The sequence below is a fragment of the Bactrocera neohumeralis genome, unplaced genomic scaffold, assembly GCF_024586455.1.
Source record: "Bactrocera neohumeralis isolate Rockhampton unplaced genomic scaffold, APGP_CSIRO_Bneo_wtdbg2-racon-allhic-juicebox.fasta_v2 cluster09, whole genome shotgun sequence".
Classification (NCBI taxonomy): Eukaryota; Metazoa; Arthropoda; class Insecta; order Diptera; family Tephritidae; genus Bactrocera; species Bactrocera neohumeralis.
This window is the reverse complement of record NW_026089622.1, coordinates 11748668-11766961: the sequence shown is the minus strand read 5'-3', so window position 1 is coordinate 11766961 and position 18294 is coordinate 11748668. Positions and strand designations below refer to the sequence as shown.

At 41.4% G+C, this 18294-nt stretch overlaps 2 protein-coding genes across 13 annotated transcripts in view; both read left to right on the top strand.

Moving 5' to 3' along the window:
- Positions 1 to 18294, top strand: part of LOC126764541 (endothelin-converting enzyme 2) — a 1258369-nt gene that overhangs the window by 1079771 nt on the left and 160304 nt on the right. For 9 of the 11 annotated variants that reach the window (XM_050482227.1, XM_050482225.1, XM_050482224.1 and 6 more), the window contains 2 exons: positions 11057 to 11183; positions 11263 to 11675. The exons of the other annotated variants lie outside the window; for them this stretch is intronic. In XM_050482227.1, the coding sequence (XP_050338184.1) occupies positions 11057 to 11183; positions 11263 to 11577 (442 nt within the window). In that variant the 3' untranslated portion in view covers positions 11578 to 11675. Of the gene's footprint in view, positions 1 to 11056; positions 11184 to 11262; positions 11676 to 18294 lie in introns of those variants that run through there. 11 annotated transcript variants of the gene reach the window in all.
- LOC126764552 (uncharacterized) overlaps positions 1 to 18294 on the top strand; it is a 307965-nt gene that overhangs the window by 138318 nt on the left and 151353 nt on the right. The gene's annotated exons all lie outside the window — the stretch shown is intronic.

The window sequence follows — 18294 nt, the reverse complement described above, 5'->3', positions numbered from 1 at the left end:
ACTGCACATTTCGCAATATCGACGACTTCTCGTAGTGCGTCAATAGTGGATCTCTTTTTTATGACGCCGTATTGTCCCTCTGATAATCCGCCGGCTTTTTAAATAGCTAGTTCCAAGCGGTTTCTTACAATGCTTTCGTACACTTTCCCAATCGTGTCGAGCATGCAAAGAGGTCGATATGATGAAGGTTCTTCTGGTGGCTTTTTTGGCTTTGGTAGTAGAACCAGGCGCTGAATCTTCCACGGATCGGGGAACACATCTTCTAATATACACGCATTGTACATGTTAATAAATAAACTGGGTCTAAGAGTTATGGCTTCTTTAAGGGCTCTATTTGGTATACCACCTATTCCAGGCGCTTTAGAGTTTTTGATTTTTTTCGCAATAGCCAATGGTTCGTCTTCTGTGACTAATAGAGGTGGCTCCGTAGCTTCGTTTCTTTTAATGTAGGAAATGGATGCATGTGTGGGGAATAACGCTTCGACAACATTTTTCATAAATGATGCGTTCTTAAGTTGCTGCGACTTATTTTTGAATTTCGACATACAAATTTTGTATGCCGATCCTCAGGGGTCTATGTTCGCTTCCTCACATAGCTTTTCGAAACAGGATCTCTTACTACGGCTAATGGCTAACTTCAGGAGCTTTCTTTGGCATTTAAATGCTTCTCTGAGACGGTTTCGTTGTGCGCGTCGTCTAGCTGAGTGACAGAGCTTCCTAAGCTTGGCAATTTCGTCGCTCCACCAGTATATCGGCTTTCGATTGTTATTGTATTTCGTCCTGCGCATAGTTGCGTCGCATGCTGCAACTAGTTCCTTCTGCACAGCGGATACGAAGTGGGTGGCGTCTTCGCCTGGTGCCTTTGCCGCACTCCAGACGCTCTCGAAGACGTCGGTATCAAATTCCTTTTCACGCCAACTACGTTTTCGAGAGGGATTTCTGCGAGACAGTTCCCTTTCTTGGGAGAACGAAACTTCAGCGATTATAGCCATATGGTCGCTATTTGTGTAAATATCTGATACCTTTCACTTAATACGTCTGCTAAGCGTGTCGTTAGCACACATTAGGTCTATTATAGAACCTTTATTACCCTTTTGAAACGTATTTTTTTGTGCCATTGTTTAGAATCGTGAGGTTTGTTTGACTCAAAAATTCTAGAATGAGGTGACCACGGTGATTTGTAATTTTGCTACCCCAAGCAGTAGACCATGTGTTAAAATCACCCGCTATTATTATTGGCGATTTGTTTCTGGTCTCTAGAGACAGCTCCAGGAGAAAATCTTCAAATTCTCTAATTGTTGCGCTAGGACGAGCATAGCAGCTTACAAAATATATACCATGCATCTTCGCCCATGTAAAGCCGTTATGGACTTCTTTGGAGCGGGATGAGAAAGCTTGTCCTTTGCAGGCCCATATTGCTGCCTTGCCACTTCTATCTTTACACCAAGTGCTCTCCGAACGCAGTCTATATGGTTCGCTTGGTAAGGCGACATCTATATTCTCTTCTTGAACTGTTTGTTTTAACTGATCTTGTGCTGCAGCGCAGTGATTAAGGTTTAGCTGTAACAACCTCATTTTTTCATTGTTTTCATCATTTGTACATACTTCGGCAACTACTCTGAGAGCTCTTGGAAACGATGAAAATCGTTCAAGGATGTCGGTGTCATCCAATAATGTGTGAAAGGTGGCGATTTTTCGACCTTCTGGGGCGATAATGTTGCGCATGGGGGATTGTGGCCAAGAATCAGGAGATTCTATCAACCATCGGGGGCCATTCCACCAGAGGGTGGTAGTGGCAAGGTGCAGTGGCTTGCACCCTCTTGTACCTAGATCGGCAGGATTGTCAGCACTGGCTACGTGACGCCAAGTGGCTGATCCCACTAGGTCAAGTATTTGAGACGTTCGATTGTAAATATACGTCTTCCATGCATGTGGTGATTTCCACCACGCTAGTACAATTTCGGAATCGGACCACATATATAGTTTGCATTTTGTCATGTTTAAATGCTTTTGCACCATGGCTACTAATTTGGAAAGTAGTAGTGCGCCACATAACTCAAGTCGTGGGAGACTTATAGTTTTCAAAGGTGCCACCTTTGCTTTTGCTACTAATAAGTGGCTTGCGGTCGTGGTCTCATTTTTCGTGCGCACATAGATAGTAGCGCAGTATGCCTTTTCTGAGGCGTCACAAAAGCCATGTAATTCGACTTTGTGTTCGGGGGAGTAGTTTACCCATCGTGGAATTTGTATCTGAGAAATATCATTCAGACTGTTAGCGTCTTTCTAAGCGAAGAGGTTTCACTTGTTCATCCCAATCGGTTCCATCTAGCCATAATTCTTTTATTAATATTTTCGCTTGGATCATAATTGGCGAAAGCCATCCTGCGGGGTCGAAAAGTTTTGCCACCGAGGATAAAATCTGTGTTTTCGTTATGGCTGATAATGCGGATATGGACTCTGTCGTGTATGAGAACTGGTCCGATATCGCATTCCATTGGATGCCTAATGTTTTTGTTGTACTTTCCTTTTCGAATACAAGGAAATTAGTGTCCAACAAATTTTCGTTTGGAATATTTTTTAGTATATTTGGATGATTTGCCGTAATCTTTTTTAAAGGAAACCCTGCGGATTTGAGGGCTTTTATTACCTGTGATAAGGCCTCGTATGCTTGTGGAAGAGTGTGACTTCCAGACAGAATATCGTCTACATAAGTTTGAGTTTTCAACACTTCAGTTGCCAGAGGATATTCTGACTTTGTGTTGTCTGCCAATTCGTGGAGGGTTCGAATGGCTAGATATGGTGCACAGTTAACGCCAAAGGTAATTGTTTTTAATTGGAGGTCGCGTAAAGGACTGGTGGGGGATCTTCGAAACATAATACGTTGAAAATCGTGGTCGTCTTTATGTACGACTATTTGCCGATACATTTTTTCAACGTCCCCATTGAATACGTATTTGAATATACGCCAGTTTAATATCAGAAGCATTAAATCTGGTTGGAGTGTGGGTCCCGTAAATAGGATATCATTTAGGGAATTCTCTGAACTAGTGGTTTTCGAGGCATTAAAAACAACTCTTACTTTTGTTGTTTTTTTGTCTGGCTTCACTACGGCGTGATGTGGCAGATAAAAGGAGTAGTATTTACCGTTGACGATTTTCTCCCCTGGGGTTACTTCCTCCATGTGATCTAAATGGAGGTATTCTTCTAACACACCATCATATTCAGATTTGAGTTCGCCTTTTTTAAGTAAGTTTCTTTCCATACTTAGAAACTGCTGTATTGCAGAGGTGCGAGAGTGACCTAAGGCGAGTGTGTTAGGAAATTGTTGCTTAAGTGTAGTCGTACGACGTACCGACCGATTTCTGATCTAGTAGTTGTGGCTTTGTAAAAATCCTCACAATACTGATCTTCAGGGGTTGTGACTGATATGGGGGGGAGTTCTTCTTTTCCCAAAATTTTCTCAATTGTGAATTGAGGTACTCATTTGAGACTTTCTCAACTTGAGTTGTCAATGTTATGACTGGTTCCGCAACTAGTCCACTTAGGACCCATCCGAAAATGGTATTTTGCGCCAGAAGTGTATTAGTAATTTTCTCAATACCTTCGAGTATTATCTGTGGTATGAGATCGCTGCCTAATAGAAGATCTATTTGAGCGGGTGTGTAGCAGTTTGGGTCTGCTAGCTTTAGGTGTGAAACCTTTTGCCAATGCTTGCTATTTATATGATAGCTTGGTAACATGTTGGTTAATTGCGGTAAGACAATAGCTTCTGCTTGTATGCGCTCATCCGCTTTGGGGGAAAAGAAGGTAATGGGGCAGATTTTATTTGAGTTTTAAAGAACTCTTCCGCCCATTCCCGTGATTTCAAAGTTGGCCAGTTTTGTTGGTAACTGTAGCCTGTTTTGTGCCCTAGAGGCTATAAATGATCGCTATGATCCTTGGTCTATTAAGGCTCTGAGTTTAAACAGTTCTCCTCGGTGTTCGATGGAGACAACTGCTGTGGGTAATAGTACCCTACTGTGGTTTTCGCTATGTAGCGTTTGGGTTTTCATCGCCTTGAGCAGCATGGTGCTTCTTGGCAGTTTTCAGAATTTGTTGTGGCAACTAATCCTGTTGCTCGTTTTACGTTTGCATTGGTTGGGGGTGAGCTGGAAAAATTGGTTAAATGTAACATAGAGTGATGTCTTTTATGGCAATAAACGCAATTAAATTTGCTTTCGCAATCTTTAAGCGTATGCGTATGTGACAGACAGTTGATACATATTTTTTTCGTTCTTACGAAATTGTTTCGATCGCTAACATTCATTTTTTTGAATTTTTCGCATGATTTTAGTTTGTGACCTCCTCTACAAAGTTGGCATGACGTTCGCTTATATTGTTCAGAAGTGAACGATTGATTTTTAAAAAAGCTTCTATTTAAATTATTGTGGCTACTTGCTTGCGGTCTATTGAAGCTTCTATTGAGGTCGTTTTGAACGTTTTTAGTTCTGACTAGTATTTTATCTACCCTTTCTGCTATTTCATATTGGGTAGTTAGAAATTCTTTCATTTGCTGCCACGTTGGGCACTTTCTTCGCGATGAGAGCGATTGCTCCCACAAAAGTAACGATTTTTCTGGTAATGCAGCTGTGCATACATATATTTACCAGAATGGGGTCCTAATTATCTGTGGGAATATTCTGTGTCGATAAAACGGACAAACAATTTGAAACCCTGGATTGAAGCTTTATGAATTCTTCACTGGTTTAATTAAATTCATTAGTATCGTTACTTGCTTGACGACCAATATTACCGATATATATATACCGATACATTTTTTCAACGTCCCAAATACATGGCGACTGTCTCTCCCCTACAGAATGGCGGCTTGGTCGCATAGAGAAGCTACATCACGGCTCCGACGGTCATATACGAGTAGTTGACCGCCGTACTTAAAACGGAACTCTAACGAGACCGCTGGTTAAACTATGCTTCTTACCAACCGCAGATAATAACGAAAATGCACATAATAAACAATCCGTACAATAATACCGACACGCAGAAATTGAAACATGAAACCGAAATAAACCGCAAAAACGACAAATCATAAATAATGGATAGATTATTCCGACCTCGCCAAACCAAATAAAGTTGGTTACAAACAGACAAATTTTCCATAATTTATACTATCGAGTTGCAACTAAACTCGAACTTTCCTCCATACAGGCAAATATGGATTCAGAAAATAGTCAACCGTCAACGCCAACAATGCGATCGGCCATCAGTGTGCCCAGTCCTGGGGTTGCCCCAAGACCGGCGCCCCGAACAAGCACCGCAACAACACCGTCAAATACCGCTCGTAGCATCATACGAGCACCAACACCGTCATCACCAGCGGAGCCCCATCGCTTACGATGCCCCCTTTGTCGCCGCCCCCACCGACAGCAATACTCTGGGCTGTTCAAGGGGTTGTCACCAATGCAACGCCAGCAGATAGCACAGGTGCATGGGCATTGCCACAATTGTCTGGCACCCACGCACGCAACTCATGAATGTGACTCAGGGGCTTTGTGACACATCTGTGGCAGGCAGCAACACGCGCTGCTTCACCGCACCCCGAGACGTGAGGTCGGTCGGCCATCTGCCCCTCGCAGCCGCGGCACAACCAGATCGCAGCAAACCAGCCGTGTGGCACGTCGGCGAAGACCGGCACCTCTTCCCCAGCAAAATACAGCATCGACAAGGCGTCAACAAAGGCCACACCATCGACGTACTTCCGCGCTCAGCAACGTTGTGGCAACGTTGCAGCAGCTTCAGCGATTACTAGGCTGAACATTCGCCTAGGGGGGCCGGGATGGCTAAATGAGTTAAGCTTCCCGCCCTCACGCGCCACTACACCACACAACACACCACTCACAAGCAACACTGGCACATACACCACACTTGAAGACAGCAGTTTCCCCACACACCATATTGGAAACAGCAGAAAACAACACACACACACAACTAACGCAGCGCCCAACGAGAAAAAAGCTTCGTCCTGGAAGTGAACGCCTTTCGACTACGATTTTCGAGCAGTAAACATCGGCGGACGTTTCTACATATTTTTCGTTATCTTCGGCGCGCAGCTCAACTACCGTTCCAACATCTGGAGATCCTCTGCGCGCAGCAGCTGAACCAACCCATTAGTTCCGAGTGTTCTTTTGTAGAATTTTATAAATACATCCATACTTCCACTGGTATTCGGCCAGAGAGTCCATCAATTTTAATACATTATTATACACCTTGCTGATTTTATACATTGTCACGCCTCCACTGGTATCCGACCATGGAGATTTTTATTATAACCTTTCCGTATCTTCCAATAAAATTGTTATCTTGAAGTAAACAAAAAAATATATATATTTATAGTCCTGACAGACGACAGCGCTAAGTTACATTAGGGGGCTCAAGTTACATTTATTTGCGCATTTGACCCATGTCAATGCAAGTTTGTAATGCACAAGAATTTCGCGCATTTACCAAATTTTAGTAGGTAACATTGGTTAAAAATGACAGATTTTTGCTATTGTGGATGGTGATTGACAGAAGGAAGAAGAAAAAACGTAAGCAAAAGATTTAAAGAAAGCGGTAAAGGTAAGCTGTTTTTATATTGCTAATTATGTTATGTGCCAGTATATATTTAAAAACTAATTTTAATATTTTTAGATGGAGATGAATAAACAAAGGACAACGCACAGTGAGACAGCCCAATAGTAACCGCGGCAAAAAATGGTTTTTGACGTGTCGTCCAATTTGGACGAAATTTTCACAGTATATTAACAGATATATGAGTAACAATTCCCTGAAATTTCAGCCTCATAACTTCATTACTTTTTGGTCTAGAGCAAGTCAAAGTTGAGATATGCCAACGCGCTTGAAATATGTTAGTTCAAAAGCTTATTAAAATAAAAATACATAATAAATGTAACTTTAAAGTATTTTTTTAATTAATTTAGTTATTGTAGAATGAGAAAATGAAAAAATAAATTAAAAAAAAAACACAATTTTTTTTTCTTAACAACATAATTGTGGTGCAAAAATTGAACATTTTGCATTTTCAATGGCCTAGGAAATATAGAGCAGCCCCTCGCCCTAGGTGCAGACTTATACCAAATGAAAGTTTGAAATCTCAGCTTTAATTTAAAGTAGAGGACATATAGCAAAAGTTTGCAAAAGCACATTAAACATACAAAAAACTACAAAAAGTACGTAGCGCGCACATTCTGTCGCTATACGTATGTTAGCATGCAATAGCATGTTTTCAACTTTTTATACTCTCGCAACAATGTTGCTAAGGAGAGTATTATAGTTTTGTTCACATAACGGTTGTTTGTAAGTCCTAAAACTAAACGAGTCAGATATAGGGTTATATATACCAAAGTGATCAGGGTGACGAGTAGAGTCGAAATCCGGATGTCTGTCTGTCCGTCCGTCCGTCCGTGCAAGCTGTAACTTGAGTAAAAATTGAGATATCATGATGAAACTTGGTACACGTATTCCTTGGCTCCATAAGAAGGTTAAGTTCGAAGATGGGCAAAATCGGCCCACTGCCACGCCCGCAAAATGGCAGAAACCGAAAACCTATAAAGTGTCATAACTAAGCCATAAATAAAGATATTAAAGTGAAATTTGGCACAAAGGATCGCATTAAGGAGGGGCATATTTGGACGTAATTTTTTTGGAAAAGTGGGCGTGGCCCCGCCCCTACTAAGTTTTTTGTACATATCTCGGAAACTACTATAGCTATGTCAACCAAATCCTACAAAGTCGTTTCCTTCAGGCATTTCCATATACAGTTCAAAAATGGAAATCGGATAATAACCTCGCCCACCTCCCATACAAAGATTATGTTGAAAATCACTAAAAGTGCGTTAATCGACTAACAAAAAACGTCAGAAACACTAAATTTTACGGAAGAAATTGCAGAAGGAAGCTGCACTCAGGCTTTTTTTCAAAATTGAAAATGGGCGTGGCCTCGCCCACTTATGGACCAAGAACCATATCTCAGGAGCTACTACACCGATTTCAGTGAAATTCGGTATATAATATGTTCTTAACACCATGATGACATGTACGAAATATGGGTGAAATCGGTTCACAACCACGCCTTCTTCCAACATAACGCTATTTTGAATTCCATTTGATGCCTTCTCTGTATAATATACATATACATTTGGAACCAATGATGATAGCGGAATAAAACTTTACAAAAATACGGCATTTGAAAAATATGTAAATGACGTATAATGAAATCTCGATTATCACTTTATCATGCGAGAGTATAAAATGTTCGGTGACACCCGAACTTAGCCCTTCTTACTTCTTCTTACTTTTTACTTTTATTTTTTTTAATTGTTTGCTATTCACTTATTGTGCATGAGAATAGTAATAAATTACATTTGTTTTTTGTTAGTTATTCAGAATTATGCTTTAAAGATCATTTATGTTTTAATAAAACTATTCTTGTTTACATAAATTTTATTTACGTTATTAATTTGATAGATAATTTTGTTGAAGGTCATTGACTTTGGGTTAGATAGTCGCATAATTTTTAATTTAAATTGATAGTGCAAGATATTGTTCTTGTCTAAGTTGTGTTATGATCACTTTCTAATGTGGTTAGTTTAATTGTTATATTGTAGTGCCGCTTGTCGCCTGGCAGGAAAATAAAAAATTGTCGATGTGGTGAAACAAGGCATGGGAACAACCAATGATGGTAATGTCTCTAGAAGATTTTTTGAAGATCCAGAAATAACCGCTGACATAACTGGTGTAAATGTAGACTTAATTCACCGCTTTAAAATTATATTAAATACTATAAATAGTAGTAAAAATATAGATGTTGGTAAATTCCATACGTATTGCATGGACACTGCAAAATTATATGTAGAGCTTTATGGCTGGTACTACATGCCTATCACTGTGCATAAAGTTCTCATTCACGGCAGCAAAATGGTATCTGAGGCTATATTGCCAATAGGTTTGTTTGCAATTTTTATTTTTGAGAGTATATTTTTAAACTTTATTTAATATTAACTTTTTTTTTGCTACAGGAATGTTATCCGAAGAAGCGCAAGAAGCAATGAATAAGGATTCACGTATTTCTACGAATGAAGATGTAATGCACTATTTGCAAATATCATTAGATCCTTATATTAATTCATTTAGAATGAGAAACAAATTGAAACAAGTAAGGAAGGGCTAAGTTCGGGTGTCACCGAACATTTTATACTCTCGCATGGTAAAGTGATAATCGAGATTTCATTATCCGTCATTTACATATTTTTCAAATACCGTATTTGTGTAAAGTTTTATTCCGCTATCATCATTGGTTCCTAATGTTTATACTCGTATTATACAAAGAAGGCATCAGATGGAATTCAAAATAGCTTTATATTGGAAGAAGGCGTGGTTGTGAACCGATTTCAGCCATATTTCGTACATGTCATCAGGGTGTTAAGAAAACATTATATACCGAATTTCATTGAAATCGGTCTAGTAGCTCCTGAGATATGCTTCTTGGTCCATAAGTGGGCGGCGCCACGCCCATTTTCAATTTTTAAAAAAAGCCTGAGTGCAGCTTCCTTCTGCCACTTCTTCCGTTAAATTTAGTGTTTCTGACGTTTTTTGTTAGTCGGTTAACGCACTTTTAGTGATTTTGAACATAACTTTTGTATGGGAGGTGGGCGTGGTTATTATCCGATTTCTTCCATTTTTGAATTGTATATGGAAATACCTGAAGAAAACGACTCTGTAGAGTTTGGTTGACATAGCTATAATAGTTTCCGAGATATGTACAAAAAACTTAGTAGGGGGCGGAGCCACGCCCACTTTTCCAAAAAAATTACTTCCAAATATGTCCCTCCCTAATGCGATCCTTTGTGCCAAATTTCACTTTAATATCTTTATTTATGGCTTAGTTATGACACTTTATAGGTTTTCGGTTTCCGCCATTTTGTGGGCGTGGCAGTGGGCCGATTTTGCCCATCTTCGAACTTAACCTTCTTATGGAGCCAAGGAATACGTGTACCAAGTTTCATCATGATATCTCAATTTTTACTCAAGTTACAGCTTGCACGGACGGACGGACAGACGGACGGACGGACGGACAGACGGACGGACAGACGGACGGACAGACGGACGGACAGACAGACATCCGGATTTCGACTCTACTCGTCGCCCTGATCACTTTGGTATATATAACCCTATATCTGACTCTTTTAGTTTTAGGACTTACAAACAACCGTTATGTGAACAAAACTATAATACTCTCGTTAGCAACATTGTTGCGAGAGTATAAAAATTAGAATACCATGATGATGTTAAAAAATTATTGATTGAATGAAAAAAAAATATTGTTTTTTTTATTGCATTTCAATGGGAGGTGGGCGTATTAGTGGGCGTGTTATTGTAATGTTTGCATGAAGCATTTTAAATAATATAAATTACAGTAATATAGAATTTAAAGGTTGTGTTTCATATATTTTAGAAAATATGGCACTTTTTATGTTGAGGTGGTATGGGTGATGGGGTTAAAAGTGGGCCAAAGTTCAATTTTTATTTCAAATAATGTTTGTAACTATATAACCTTCAAGTATACCAAAATTGGAAGTTATACCTAAAGTAGTATTATGGACAATACGGCATTTTACAAATTTCGACTGTATGGCAGGTGGGCGTAAAAGTGGGCTAATTTTCATAATTTTTTTTTTTAAACTGGATTTGTTTTAAAAATAACCTGTGCAAAGTTTCAGAGCTCTACAATGACTCCTTGTATTTTATGCCGGCGTTGTCTCACTGTGCAACGTGGACAAATAGTGATGAAGTTATGCTAATAGATTTGTGGCGGGAACGAGCCGGAGACTTGCGAAGGGCGAAACGTAATTTGCACATCTACGCAGACATATCTGTGCAAATGGCGCACAAATTTACTGCAAAAGAAGTGCATGTAAAAATACGAAATCTTACACAAAAATATAGGTTAATATATATCGACATAACATTGTTAACATTATTAACTTTTGTTAAATTACAGAGACGAAAAGAAAAAATTTGGGCCCTCGGGGGGCAGCCCATCGCTGTGGAAACATTTTGATGTGGTCCATCAAATTATCGGACTGACAGCAGCCCATACTGCTGAAGTATACGAATCATTTATTGTGGTAAGTTGAGTTTTATACGTTTATTATTAAAATAATTTTTTCTTAAAACATATCGAATTCAACATTACTTTCGTTCCAGTCATCTATGGCTATAGGATCACCAGAACCAATGTCGCCAGAGCAAGAACCAATGTACGCCAGTAATTACATGACGAACTCACCATTAGTGTCGCCATTAGGTAGCTCGACAACAGCAGCGGGTGAATCTACAAGTAAAAAGAGAAATTACATGGGCGAACTAATAAAAGTGGCAAAAGAACAAAACGAATTGCTGAAGACAGTGGTGGAGGACGGGAAAATATTGACTGAGAGAGTTGTTACTGCAATTGAAGAACAAAGTAGTAATACAAAAGAGTTTATAGGTATTATGAAAACTATTTTAGAAAAAATGTAATAATAAAATGAATTTGAACTGAATATTAATTTTATAAAAAACTAGCTGTTACCCTGTGTTTTTCGCTACACCTAAATCGATTAAAACTCTTAAGGGTTTTTACTTTGTGTTTTATTTATTGTTGTAAAACTGTTACTTATTTATGAAACATTTATAAAACATATTGGTATACAACATTTTTGGTTTTTCCACCTGGCGCGTAAATGAATAAGCACCTTGGTGTTCCCACTCTCGAGCATGCGACGAACAATTGGCCGTGGGAGAAGCACGGTTCTTCCAAATTGACGCCGCACACTTGAAACGTTTGCCCTTACGATTTGTTGATGGTCATCGCAAAGCCAAGACGTACTGGGATCTGCAAGCGCTTAAATTCAAACGGCATGTCGTTGGAATCATGGAAATGCGTGGTAAGAGTACAACTTCGCCTGCTGCCTTGCCATTTAGTATTGTTGCTTCAATCAAATTTGGCCACAATTTTTTGACTGAAAGTCTTGTGCCATTACAAAAAAGTCGGTGGCTTCAGATTTCGTAGAAGTATAATGGGTGAACCGACTTTCAGAACCAAACGATGCGGTGGCAGACCGGGGGGATCCAAAGAATTCAAGAATTTAGTTACTACTTCATCTTAATTCAAAACGTTATCAATCGATGTATATGTTGTAGCTTCTCCTGTCAGTTTTTCTTGAATGGCAAAATTGATTTCGTTGACGTTAACATTTTTCGGTGCCAATATTGCGCGTTCACTTAAATAATCGTGGCATTGATAGTGTTGAACAATATTCGGAAATACACTTTCAATCAATTCTTCTTTCGATTGTAAAAGTGTACAAAGGTTGTTCGGCAATGTGATCAAACCGGTATCATCGATTGGTATTTTGCCTTCGCCAATATCCAACAACTGCTTCGAAAACGCCGCTGCGGATCGATCATTTTGCAATTGGACACGCATGTTGATGGTAAGAGTCAGCCTTTGAACATGTCTCCACAAAACTGACGATTTTAAACATGCGTTTATTTCGTCGGCACTAGTTGATCGAGGAATGATTGACAAAGTTTGCCGAAAATCGCCGGATAATAAGACTAATGCTCCGCCAAAAAGTTGTTGCTTTTATCGTAAATCTTGCATTGTTTTATTGAATGCTTCTAATGACTTTTTGTTAACCATTGGGCACTCATCCCATAGAACTATTCCAGCTCCTCGCAAAACTTTTGCCATTGTTTAATTCCTCGATATGTTGCCGTTGGTGTTTCAACGACTTGGATGTTCAACGGTAATTTCAACGCAGAATGTGCTGTTCGGCCGCCATCAAGTAGAGTAGCAGCGATGCCTGACGAAGCAATTGCCAGCCCAATTTTCTGCTGTGACCGTATAGTATCAAGAATCAAAGAGATCAGAAACGTTTTCCCTGTACCACCGGGCGCATCCAGAAAGTAGAATCCACCGGCGTTATTGTCGACCGCTCGTATAATCTTACCATAAGCATTTTTCTGCTGAATATTCAATTTGGTAATGTTAGCTTGTATGAAAGCACGCAATTCATTGCAATCGTATTGTTGTTCACGTTGAAGTTCATGGTCAAGCATATCAATCGCTAAACGATTGGGCGCAGTTACGCCAAGTTGCGCTAATGCCTTATTCGCAATTGTAAGGCACAGATCTTCAACCAATATTAAAGAATCATTATACATTTGTAATGTATATAGCAAGTCTGCGTCCGATGCTCGATTACGCGCCAAAATTAATAAGTCCTCGGTCATGCAGTCTTTGTACTTATTCCACAGTTCTTGCGGATTTCACGGAAGGCATGTAGATATTATTATGGCGAATAGTACGCGAACACGCTCTCCTTGCTTTCGTCGTTGAAATGTTTTCGATGATGGATTCCAATTGAAATATTGTGGTATTTCGGAATATAGCATTGTTCTTGCAATTTCATCGTTTTCACACAACTCGAAAAAGGTAGTTAGTGTTGTCCCCGGTGGTCGTGCTAGAGTATGCATATTTTAAGTACATAAATAAAAATGGAAAAATTAACCTAAAACTACATCTTAAACTATGTATTTTACCCTCACACGCATATGCAATAAGACCCACCAACAGTGTGATGTAAAACCAACAGTGTATTTGCAAACCGCATGGAAGCACTTACGAAACAATAACAATACTCACTTGCTTTGTGTGTATTGCACGGTCAGCAGAAAAACACAAAATCAGTTTGAATAAATGAAGCAAATCGATGGAATTAAATCTGGAAAAAACACACAATGTTGAAACACTTTTTTTTTACTCATATTGCGCATTTTCAAGCGACAATCGAACCGCATGGCATCACATACGAAACAACAACAATGCTCACTTGCTTTGTGTTGTACGCAGAATGTTAATCACGTTGAAATCTGAGAAAAATACACACAATGTTGAAACATTTTTTTTGATACACTCAGTGCAGCGGAACACTTATGTTCTGTATGTCTTGTCTGCTTGACAGTCATCCATAGAAAGAACGAATGACAGGCAAAAACGATCAACATGCGATGTCAATGTTTTTTATTAATTGTAAACATCCGCCAGTTGTTTCTGTTTATTAGTAAAAGGCATTTGACAGGACTGCCAATCTTGCGGCAAAACATTATTTCATGAGAATTTGTATAGGCGGGATGTAACATTTTTTTCTTTTTTTTTGCAAAACGTGCAATGATACACATTAAATTTCTTATGTGCACCCTCCAAACGGACCCCAATCACCCCTGAAAATTTCATTGAAATCGGGCAAGCCGTCTAGGAGGAGTATGCGAACAGGAAGTTTTGCCACTTGTTTTTTTTTTTTTTTTTTTGTTTTGCGGGCGAGGGGGTGGAAAATGCCTTCCGCATCGTCGATGCTATCGTCACAGCAGCGGTATGTGCCACTTGCAGGTCACTAAAAACCCCCCCTCTAAGGAACCGTCGCCCACCCTGGGACCGCGTTTGCATTACTTCAGGGTGGCGTTCGATTTTTCTCATTGAGAGATTTACATCTACTTCTCCGAATTTACGACTTGTCCATAAATCTAGGTCTTTTATCAGCCTGGCCGTCCATCTACCGCGACTTTCGTTCTCCCATCTTTGTTGCCATGATGTTATCGTATCTTTCCTTATTTGTTGTATTGCATCCATGTTATTGCCGGGTGATTTCTTTAGCTCCCACAGCTTTTTCCTTTCATATGCCAGTAGGTCGATTGGAGCATTGCCGCTTATAACTAATATTGCGTCGCCTGATACTGTTCTGTGGGCTGATGCAATTCTGAGGGCTGCGGTGCGGTACACTCTGGCCACTGCCTTACGCCGGTTTTCCTTTCTAAGCGCGTCTGCCCAAATTCCGGTCCATATAATAGGACGCTGATTGTCGTCGACATTAGGAGCTTTCTCTTTCCTTGGCTGGGGCCTCCTATGTTAGCCATTAATCGGCTCAGTTGAGACGTGATCTTCGCTGCCTTACCTGCGGCGTGCTGGATTTGTACCCAGAAGGTTAGTCTGGGGTCCAGTCTTACGCCTAGGTAGTTAACTGACTTTTTTGCCCTAAGAATATCCGTAGTTGTGTGCATGCTTATCTCGAGAGGTATGTGCTTGTTTGTTAGCAGCAGTAGCTCAGTTTTCTCCGTAGCGAGCTGGAGGCTGTGTGTGTCGAGCCATGCTTGCGTCCGTATCATGACCTGGTTCAGCTTTCTTCTCGCTTCTTCTGTATCCCTTGATGTGATTACTGCTGCAATGTCGTCCGCGTAGCCGATTAGATACGATTCATCTGGCATTTCTAGTTTTAATATATCGTCATAACTAATGTTCCACAGGTCTGGGCCTAGAATGGATCCTTGTGCTGCCCCTGACGTCACTGCTTTTTGTCGTGATCCCTCTTTAGTTTCGTACAGCAGTTTCCTGTTACTTAGGTAGCTCCGCACCACAGCCCTGAGGTAGTCAGGTATATTGAAGCTATTTTCGAGGGCGTCGATCATATCTACCCATCTAGCGCTGTTGAGGGCATTTCGTACATCTAGAGCCGCCAGCAACATTATTCTTTAGTATTTATACCATCTGCGCTGTACTGCTTCTACGCTTTCTATGACGCATTTTATGGCTCCTATGGTTGATCTGCCGGGTCTAAAGCCGTGTTGTCTAGGCGACAGTCCTCCAGCTTCGTTGTTAGCCGCTTCGAGTCTGGGTTTAAGTAGGCTTTCGTACAGCTTTCCCGCTGCGTCAAGCATGCATAATGGCCGGTATGCTGATGGCGAATTAGGGTCTCCTTTTCCCTTACTGATTAGCCCCAACCGTTGCTTTTTCCAGGGTTCAGGGAATATTCCGGCTTCAAGGCAGGCGTTGTACATATTCAGTAGTACTCCTGGGCGTTCTGCAGCGATTATTTTGAGGACTTCTGCTGGGATCCCGTCCGGGCCGGGTGATTTGTTCGCCTTGAGCTTGCCGGTGGCTACTTGCAGCTCTTCAAGGGTGAACTGGGGGATTTCTGCAGTGCTAAGAGTTTGTTCTGGATCACTGGCTCTTGTTTCGTGTGTGGGGAATAGTGCGTTTACGATGTGTTCCATTTTGGCAGCGGTTACGTCAGGTGGCTTTGCTCGTGCGCCGAGTTTTTTCATCACTATTTTGTACCCTAGCCCCCAGGGGTTTCTGTTTATATCCTCCCGTAGTTCCTCCCATTTTTTCATTTTACTGTCGTCGATGGCGTGCTTCAGCTCCTTTTTTGCTGCTTTGTATTGCTCGGCTTCTTGGGGTGCGGCTCCTCTGCGCCTGGATCTCGTGTAAGATCTGCGAAGGCGGAGGCATGTGCGTCTGAGTTCGGCGATGTTTTCAGTCCACCAGTAAACTGCTGCTTTACGTTTGCTGTGGGTAGCCTTGGGCATTGATTTTTGGCAGGCTTTGGTTATATTGCGCATTGTGTGCTCGACTGTTTCTTTGCTGTAAGGGAGGGATCGCTAGATGGGTTCTGCTCGTCTATTGCGGCGATTAATTTCGATGTGTCTAGCTTCGAAATATTCCACTTTCGTGTTCCACTATTTTTGCTGAGCTGTTGAGCGTTTCTTCCAGTGTCGATCATGAAAGAGATGTAGTGATGATCACTGCCAGTTTAGTCCTCCAGGACTTTCCAATTATTTATTGAGCCTGACATGCGTTCTGTTGATAGGGTGATGTCTGGTGTGGTTTCCTCGCATCCCGGTCTTCTGAACGTTATTGCACTTCCCGTATTGAGCACTATTAGACCTAGCCGCGCAGCCATTTCCAGAATTCTCTTTCCTCTCGAGTCAGTGTTTGGCATACCCCACTCTACGGCTCTGGCGTTTAGGTCTCCGGCGATCATCAATTGGCCTTCTATAGTCCTGGCTGTATCCTCTATATCGTCGAGCTTTTCTTGGAATTCCTGTGTTCTATCGCTTGGCGTCAAGTAGCAGCTAGTTACTGTAAAAATTTCGCACTTGGCCCACACGAAACCGTTGCCGTTCTCATTGCTTACCGTGGTGGCGTTACTCCCTGGTGGTAGCCATATAGCGGCGGTTGAGCTGCTATCTTCTAGCCATGTACCTCTCTCTTTCTTTTTGTATTGCTCGCTTATGATGATTATCTCGTAGTCATTTTCCATCACCATTTGCGAGAGTAGTGCGTCAGCGGCCTTGCATCTATGCATGTTGGCTTGTAGAATCTTCATCTGTTTCGGTAATTCCTATATACCGAGCATTTTGCGGAGCCCGGAATGTGATCGGCCTTTTCGTGTTTTGCCTCTTCGCAGAGCAGCATGAAGGAGGCTTTGTGCACTCTTTTAAGTTGTGCCCTGGTTGGCCGCATTTAATGCAGACACCTTGTCCTCTTCTATCGGGCCCTTTGCAATCCCAGGTTAAGTGCCCTGGCCCAAAGCACCGGAAGCACCTTTTGGGGGTTTCTTTTAGCCGCAGTCGGCAATAAACCCATCCAATTTTGATGCGTGCCTGTCGCATCAGTGTGTCTGCCCTTACCTGCTGTCTTGTTTTTGGAGCTGTTATATTAATTAATAGGTCTTCGGTGGGGTCCTGTGCTTCTTTGACAGCCGCTGCAACTTCCTCTTTTGTGGTGAGCGAGTCGAGGTCTCTGATTTCTATGGTAGCCTTAGTTTTGAGGTCGGCGACAGTTGCAGTCTCTTTAAGTGTAGACTTAAGTGCCTCACAGAAGCTGGCCTTTGTGGACTGCCCCTTCTCTAGCTCTAGTAATAGGGCCCCGGCTCTTGTTTTGCGGATCCCCTTGATCTTGACCTCTGCTTCTTTAAGATCTACCTTACTACGGATATTCTTTAGGACTTCGGCGTAGCTATTCCCTTCTGCTGGTTTTATTATAACGGCCTCTGTTTGTCGTTTAGGCCTATTATTCCCTTTCTCGCTTGCGGCCATGTTGTTGCTTTGTTGTCTCTTGTTTGCGTTTTTGGGCGCTTCTTCGATCGTTCCTTCGTTTACGTGGGTCTTTCTGGGTTTTTTAGGCAAGACTTTTTGCCACTGGCTGTCGTTTTCATGTCGTGGTCGCACTGTTTCTCGCGGCTCGACTGGGCTTGTCGCACGGCGCTTCGAGGCTGCTGACTCGGGGGTCGTGATGCGTCTGCTTAAGTGTGCTCGCCTTTTTTCGTTCTCTGCGGTGAGCCAGTTTCTGCGGTAGCTCTTTATGACGTCGAAGAGTTCGTCTAGCTGTGCCGCTCCATTCTTGACATCCATGCT